Source organism: Embiotoca jacksoni, unplaced genomic scaffold (assembly GCF_022577435.1).
Source record: "Embiotoca jacksoni isolate LCO1_2020_lvr unplaced genomic scaffold, fEmbJac1.0.p SCAF_34, whole genome shotgun sequence".
Classification (NCBI taxonomy): domain Eukaryota; kingdom Metazoa; phylum Chordata; class Actinopteri; family Embiotocidae; genus Embiotoca; species Embiotoca jacksoni.
The window spans coordinates 2,201,697-2,210,366 of NW_027185386.1; the positions used below are offsets into that span (position 1 = coordinate 2,201,697).

The 8,670-nt window shown below is 42.2% G+C and overlaps 1 protein-coding gene across 1 annotated transcript; it reads left to right on the forward strand.

The window, feature by feature from the left end:
* Positions 1 to 2,964: 2,964 nt before the first annotated feature.
* Positions 2,965 to 6,744, forward strand: LOC138207880 (ectonucleotide pyrophosphatase/phosphodiesterase family member 7-like). Its single transcript, XM_069165448.1, has 5 exons — positions 2,965 to 3,196; positions 3,647 to 3,792; positions 4,165 to 4,794; positions 5,896 to 6,118; positions 6,620 to 6,744. The coding sequence occupies exons 1-5, from the start codon at positions 2,965 to 2,967 to the stop codon at positions 6,742 to 6,744; spliced, it is 1,356 nt and encodes a 451-aa protein (XP_069021549.1).
* The last annotated feature ends 1,926 nt before the right edge of the window (positions 6,745 to 8,670 follow it).

An 8,670-nucleotide genomic window follows, 5' to 3' on the forward strand; every position in this document is an offset into this window, starting at 1 on the left:
GCTCAACAGGAAGTGTGGAGTCGCTTTTTAGAGGTTTTTTTTAGCTTATTCAGCTGGTTTGGGTGGAGCTCAGCTATGTGGAGTAAATGCTACTAAACATGAGTAGTTTTCGGCACCAAGTGCCACGAGAGGTCGGCTCCAAAAAGCCTCCATAGACTCTCATTCAACTTCTCTCATCAAATGCAAAGTCAATAAAACAGTGTTGTTAGCTTAAGTCACGCCTTCCTATTAGTTTTCTTGCTGAAAATAATCCCTCATTAATTAGAAAATAAGCTTAAAAAGACCTTGTTTTTTGGGAGGGGTCGTGTCTGTTTGATTGACAGGCCTGTTGTGCAGTCAGGTTGCTATCGATATGGGTAGATATCGTATCATCGGTTTTCCAATCAGTTCAAAACGTTCGTTAAAAAACCAACGGGTGACGTCGCTGCCGGTTGCCACTTGGTTTGGACTCAAAATTGTACTAGTTTAAGTTGTTTCATCATTTGCTACCAAACCTGGTTTACGTTTCTGCAGCAGGATGGTAATTATCCACGTTTCGCCTGGTTCTTTAAACGTTCGCAGTAAATCGTTGTCGCCGTAATTCAGCGAGAGCTAAACGTGAGAAACGCCGCGCACCACCAGTGGAGTTTTCCTGCAGCCTCACGTTTCACGCGTGGATTTACTCACACCTAAACTGATAAATCAGCCACTCATGCGTTAAAAGTTTGTTTGCTCACAATTCAAAAACACACATCGATGTCTGCACGCTGGCATGAACTTGATGGTCTACTTCCAGTCACAGCGGGAAAAGAAGCAGCTTGCCATTCAAACTGCGAAGTGAGCAGAATACAGATGCCGTGCAGCGTTTTTTTTTCTCTTCTCCTCTGTAAAAGGAGGGCGGCGGCGTTTGTGTATTTTACATTTGGATCTCGCTCCTCGTTTCACCAACCTTTCCGATTGAGGAGTAAACATTTTAACGCCGGAAACGCTCGTTTGAGAGACGACGTCGTTGATGGTTTTTAAGCCGACAATAAGAATCTCCACGCTTGGAAACGTTGGGATTTTATTTAAACTTTCCGCATGAGCATACAAAATAAAAAAATAAAAAATAAAAACTGTGAAACTTGTGTTTTGAAGAAATCATCATTTTGAACCCGAGTGAGAAAAAAAACAACACTGATTGTCTTTCATTTCTGCTGATTTATTTTATTTTAACTAACAACCCTCAACAGGTGTTTGTGCACACATCAATTAATATCTACCTTCAATAATTTATGAATAATGTTCCTTTATACCTAATCTGTCAACTTTTGTGACTTTGTTGATAATCTGTGGTTGTTATATGTTGTTTAAATGTTGGTTTTTTTGCACAATTTAATGCTTTTAGGATCATTTGTATGTCATGTTTTTGTGTTGTGTGCAGGATGATTGGTTGAGGAGTCCTAAACACAAAATTACACAAATTTAAGTCAATTTCTTTGAAAAAAAAGACAAGTCTGATGTTCACAGGATGTAAAACTGAACACGGAGGACCCAAAGATGGAATAAAAGTCCAACTAGATGGAAATGCAGAGACTTTGCTAAAAGACTACAACGGCCTGAGATTATGTTAATTTGTGTACTTCACTCTAGGGAAGTTGTTTTGGCCGCCCGTCTTGGGGAAAGCAGCGCTGCAGTGGTCATGTTCGAGCAGCAGAGAGTGCTAAAGGCAAAAAAACAAAACAACAAAAAAAAAACTTTTCTTCTTCAAGAAAATGAGAGAATCCCTGCAGAAATTTCAGTGCATGATTGAGAGGGTCAGATGAAGTTTGCTTTGCCCCACAAGTTCAGAGAGTGTGTGTGTGTGTGTGTGTGTGTGTGTGTGTGTGTGTGTGTGTGTGTGTGTGCGTGTGCATGCGTGCGTGCGTGCGTGTGTGTGTGTGTGTGTGTGTTTGATAAAGCTCTCATAGCAGAGATCTGAGACTTCCATCGGTCTCAGCAGTCCAAAAAAAAACACCTCCTCCAAATCTTGCTGACAGTGGACGACGAGCGGGATAGAGTTAATGTGGGAAAGCTAATGAATATGAATGAGGTAAATGAAAGCTGATGAATGTTATCCCTTATCTCCATAAAGATTAAACTCTTCCCTTGAACCTCTGCCAAGGACACACACAATAAAGAACGAATTTGAAGAGTTAGCTTATCTAGCAATTTGATGGACGTTGATAAGGTTACATCACAATGCAGTGATATATATATATATATATATATATATATATATACATATATATATATAGTCTGGATAGGAATGCCGAGTGTGATCTGAGCTGAATGACTGAACAGGGATGCACTTTTTGATAGTTTGTCCATCCTCATGACTATTGTTAAGAAAGAATCAATGCAGATTTCCCGTCGGCTAATATACACATAAGAGTTATTAACACGAGTATGTCTATTAGGGTTCCTTCTCTTCCTCCGGGAGACCACTCCTAGCTGACGACCAGATATACACTCTCATTCTCCTCTTCATTTTGCCGGTGTCAGATCAATCATGCACCATCCCAACTCAAGGTGAAAGCCATCAAAGTGTCATTCCCCCATTGTCAGTGATTCACAGGAAAGTGCGACACACACAGACGGGCGCAGGCAGACAAACAGAAAGACAGCATCAACAGCCGAGTTAGGGGGGAAACAAACAGCCAGTATGCCCGGAGAGATTAATCTGCTTTACTGCCAGTCCTCAAGAGCAAAACAGGGTGGAGCGGGTGGAGCGGGTGGGGTGGGATTCAGTGTGAACACAACTGCCAGCCATAAAATCGGCCCATAAACATCATCAGGCAAGCATGCAGAAAAGAGCGCAGATAAAAGTCCGTCCAATCTTGGAGATAAGATTAGCTGGGGGGGGAAACTTTGCTGAAGTCGTCGGGTTCAGAAACCATAAGCGAGACGACGACGAGAGGTGGTTCCTCTCAGGGGGGAGAAAGAAAGGAGAGAGTCGAAGTTGAGATGTGGGCCGCGAGTCTCTGCGTCCTCTGGGCCTCGGCCGTCCTCGGAGCGCCGGTCAACAAAGAGCGGCAGAAGGTGCTGCTGGTCTCCTTCGACGGCTTCAGGTGGGATTACGACCACGACGTGGACACGCCGAACCTCGACCGCGTGGCCAAGGACGGAGTCAAAGCCCAGTACGTCACGCCTCCGTACCTCACCATCACCAGCCCGACACACTTCACCCTCTTGACAGGTAAAGTGTTTCATTTTTCTACCGCTGTGCTGCCACTTGGCAGGAGGGGATCTGCATATCATGGCGGAATAGAAAAAAAAAAAAGGTTCTGAGTTTACTTTGCAAGGATTGAAAAAAAAAAAAAGAAAAAGCCACAGGAAAAAGGAATTAGTTGTAATTGAATGTCCCAGGGTCCAACAGCTTTTATAGCTGAGTAAGATGATTATGCTTGGATGACTGAGGGAGGAATTCTCTGTTCCCTTTCTTATTTTGACTCTCGAATCATCAGTGCCTGCTAAAAGAAATTTAACTTCCTTGAAATTAAATTCCTCTAATCTCCGGAGTTGGTCGTAAGACCTTGTCCAAAAGCGTCATGCCACTCAGCCCGTTAAGTTGATAGAATTTTTAATGTGAATGTGTCACACTGTGAATAATGAGTGCAAGCAGACTGACAGTGATTCTCTTCTGTAGGCCGCTACACTGAGAATCACGGGGTAATCCACAACATGTGGTTCGACATCGCCACCGCTGAGAAGAAGCCTTACTATCAGACTCAGTTTGTGAATGAGTGGTGGGACAATGGCACTCTGCCGATCTGGATCACAGCACAGCGACAGGTCCGTGCAGCACAATTTCCATCTTATCACTGTGAGAGACTGTTTCGCCGCGCGCAGCGATAGAAGCCATTTCTCTCGACTCAAAAACCCCCTCTGAATGATTTCAGGTGGATCGTCGCAGTTATATTGCAAATTATTTTTGCAGGCGCAGATGTTTGCTGCATGCAAATGACAGCTGCTGTAAAAGTCTGCCTTCAAGGTTGAGCAGCGGGTTTTGAGAAAATTAATCACAACCCAGCAGCTACTGATTTGGTTTCCTCGCGTGTTGACCCACAGTATGAACAGATGACCTTTTTTGCATACTTGTCAACATGTGAGGTACATGTGTCGTATTTATGTTAATGCAGCCTCTTTTATTTATTTTTTTTCCAGGGCCTAAAAGCTGGCTCTCTCCACTTCCCTGGCACAGCTGCCAGTTACCAGGGACAGGTTGCTATGGTGCGGGAAGTGGAGCCGCTGTTTTACAACTACAAGAACGAGACGGCTTGGCGCGAGAACATAGACAAGGTGATGGGCTGGTTCAGAGATCAGGATCTGGACTTCGTGTCCCTGTACTTCGGGGAACCGGACGGCACGGGCCACCGGTACGGCCCCGACTCGCCTGAGCGGAGGGAGATGGTCAAACAAGTGGACCGAACGGTGGGCTACATCCGTGACTCGGCCGAGCGGCACGGGCTGACTGACCGCCTGAACGCCATCTTCACCTCGGACCACGGCATGACCACGGTGTACCGCAACGGCCTGGTGGAGGAGATCACCCTGTTCAACATCCCGGACTTCTCGTTCAGCGACGTGTCCTTCCACATGTTGGACTACGGACCGTCCGGGATGCTGCTGCCGAAGCCGGGCAAGCTGGAGACGGTGTACAACACCTTGAAGGGGGCTCACCCGCACCTCCACGTGTACAAGAAGGAGGAGATGCCGGAGCGCCTTCACTTCACCAACAACGACCGCATCCTGCCCATCGTTTTGTGGGGCGACCCCGGCTACGTGATCAACGGGGTGCGTTGGTGGGAATCGGTCGATCGGGGAATTGATTATTGGAGAAGCGCGAGGCTAAATCATATAAAGTGATTGATGTTTGGCACCTGATGGCCTCGGTAACTTATTAACGACAGTTTGCCAATTTGTGTGATTATGATCTGAAGGACGGTCACCAGAGATATACGGCCAGATAAATAATCTGTGCATGTCAGACAGTTTTATTCTAGAAATATGTTCGTGTCTCGACTACAGAAATAATTAAATTACTTCAAATCTGCTCACTGAGAAATGGTGAAACCGGGCTCTTTTCAAGCAGAAACAAGGAGTTAAATTCTAATCTTAGTACATTACAAATTTTAATCAAGTGCATTTGCACGTCCTCGGGATAATCCAGGCCTGGCTGATGACATGCGGTGCTCTCGAATGCTTCACGAAGCTATTCATGCCTCAAAATTCGAAATTAGCATTTTCATTTGGCTCGGCGCTCGCTCAGTCACTCCACTGTGCAGCAACTTTGCAACTGAATGTGTCAGTCAGTGCTGAGAGCCATCGAATCAGAACTCGATTTTAAAAAGAGTACATTTCGAAAATCATAAAGCGCCCCTCCGAGTGTTAAATCCGTGGAAAAATATAATCAGTCCTGTGAATCCGCTGAAGAAAGAGGGTCATCTAAAGTCTACGAGGTTACTGAGCGATCAACGACGGCGTCTTCTCGCGCTTTTGTTCTCTCGGTTTTAGCTCGATCCCACAGAAAGATAAGCTCGGGTGACTGTTACATAATTCCTAAGATAGCTGGGTATCCTACATACGGATATTTATAGGACATTTGTTTTTGGGAGAAACAGAATATATGAAAGGATTTTATGTCTTGCATTGTATCTCGGGGAAATGGAAATTCTGAAAATGAGATTAAAATTCTCATTTAAGGCTCTTTTCATTGGTTGACAGTTGTGATACAGAGAGAAAGAAAAGGCCTTCGTCCTCCAGTAGGGAAACAAACTCCTTCACTTGGCCAACACCTCCCTCTGCTGACTGAACGGGGAGTGGGCCAAGATGTGGCGCTCTGAGATTTCTGCCTTTCTGATGTCCCCCCCTCCACCCCGTGTCCTGTCCTTGCAGTATTTCCCGGTTCAGTTCAACAAAGGAGAGCACGGCTTCGACAACCAGGAGATGGACATGAAGCCCTTCTTCCGGGCGGTGGGCCCGGCGTTTCGCAAGAACCTGGAGGTGGAGCCCTTTGAGACGGTGAACATCTACCCCTTGATGTGTCACATCCTGGGCATCGAGCCGGAGGTCAACGACGGCCACCTGGACGCCACCAAACACATGCTGGCGACCGGAGGTGAGTTTATATCAGACTAATGACTCCCCCAACCTTTCCCCCCGTGGACCCCGAAAGTGTGTCGCTCCAACACCTGCTCCTTCATTAGGAGGCCATTCATCAATCATTTATGACAGCACGTGTCCATATCAGATGTAGGGTTACCGTGGGATACGACTACAAAGTATATCAGGTGATTATCGTGGTAAATTTGGACTAAATGGGAGGTCTGAAGACTCAACTATCTGGTGTTTATTTTTCATCATAAAAAAAATCCATACACAAACCAACCAATCAACAGTCAACAATTTTCTTACTTTCCTACCTTCTCTGTCAAACAATGGATCTTACTGATGTCATAAGTTATCAGGGCAAAAATATAAAGTTAAACTTCAACAAATGGTTCAATTATTTCTTGGATGCGGGGACTTTGTTGGGAAAAATGTTCCTTATATTTTTAGCAACTTTCTAAAAGCACATCTCGAGTATTTGAATTTGTTCTGTTTTTTTTTCCTGTTTCAGGTGAAGATACGAATTACCTGCAAAACGCCCTCATCGGACTCGCTGCAGTCGCCGGCTTTCTGGTCATAGTTTTGATCGTGGTGATGTCCCGCAAAATACTCAACAAACGCAAGAATGAAAGGTAACAACTGAGTTATGAAATACTACGACTGTATTTCATTGGGAAATAAAGGTGAAATCAATATTTATAACAATATTTTAAGAGCAAGAATGTTATAAAAAATTTGTATTGATACCACTGTGAAACTATTTACATGTTACAAAAAGTAACTTTGGATTTTAATATTTGCTTGTAAAATCTACAGCAACACAATTTGATAAAACAAATCAATATGTTTATATTTACCTGATAGATAATTATTTTTATTTTTTTCTGTTTCAGATCAGGAAGTTTGAAAGATATTCCAGAAAAAGAAGAAAAAAACACAACTTCATTTTGATCATCACCTTTTCCTGTGTCTGACATTAAGGACATCGACATTGATTCTCTTTCCCTTCGTGTGAGGAAACGCAGACTGTGAATCACAAAAAAGAACCAACGAGCAGAGTTATGCTCAAATTATTATTTTAAATTATTCATTGAGAATGCAAATTGAGAAGAAAAAAAAAAGGGGGGGAATAGAATAAAAATGTGTATCAGTTCAATGGGACGTGTTTTTGGTTGAAAACTCTGATGTATAGTTTTCAAAACATAATTAAATGTTTCAATGAATAAACGTAAAATAGGCTAAACTAAGATAAACGCATAAAGCAATTATTTATCTGTTTCTGGTCTTGTAGGAAGTTATAAGGTGATTATTTGATATCAACTAGATTAATATTGTTTATTATCAGTTATTTTTGTTTGTATGTACAAACAAATCTAAAAAGAAGTGACCATTTAAAAAGAAAATAGTATATGGGTTAAAAACACTAAAATTAAGCTCAAAGGCGTGAATGTAAAATTTAGATTTTGAGTTGTGATTTGAGGAGAAAGCTCAAAGATTATTGTGCTGATTCCAGTCTCTACTATTATACACGTTTTTCCATGAGACTACGGTGGCTGCCAAGTGACATGTTGCAGAACCCTCATTCTCAGTTGCCCGCCTCTCTTTGTGCAAGAGTGTCAAGTTACAAACGGAACAGTCCACTTCCGGTTACGAGTTTCAAAATTAAACTATGCTTGACGACTTGTTAGGAGTTTTCCCTTCCACACTATTGATTGTGTACGTTTTGTATTGTGTTAAATAAAAAAATAAACACGAGTTACAAATGCTGCAATTATCAAGTTTTTCCAAGTGTGATATCACTATTAATAATGCATGTTTTTTGGAGGAAAAATGTGCTTTGATTTTTATTTTCTGTTGTATTACTTTTGAAATACTTTTCAAGTGTTTTAAACTCGCCAATGAAGCTGAGAAGTTCCTAAAAAATAAATGTCAACTAATTCCCAGCAGTACTTAACACCGATTGCTGTCAAACTTTTCTTAAAAGTTATTCAATATAACTTGAATTAGTTGATTTTAAAGCACAACCACCAAAACAAATCATGAGTATGCCGATCACAACGGTCTACAGTGAAGGACAAAAAAATCTTCCCAGAACCTGAAAAGTAGAATATACTTAAGATCTAAACATTTTGAAGAGTAACTATAATTTAATTACATATTTTTTTCTCAGCAACTGCATCTGATTACAATTACATTTATTTCGTAAACTAATTACATTTACAACACTGCCAATGAATCGCTGCAAAGAAAAGAAGAAGATATTCAACATCTTGCTGCAAATTAAAGGATATTTAAAAATTAAAAAAAAGTAGAGTCTGCTTCGTGCCTTCCTGTAGACAGACCTCAGTGTTTTATCTATTTTGAGGGGTTTTAAACATCTGTTCAAGAATAACAGGTTAATTTGGGCTAATTTACGCTTTCTTTTATGCTGGTTTTAATTTGGGAACCTTTATTCTGAAGGCACGACCAGGAACATCCGGTCCCGTCCCAGCGTAACTCGGATTGGCTGGACGCAGCTCTGGTCTCTTTGATAAAGGATCCTTACTCGGGGCGAAGGCAGAC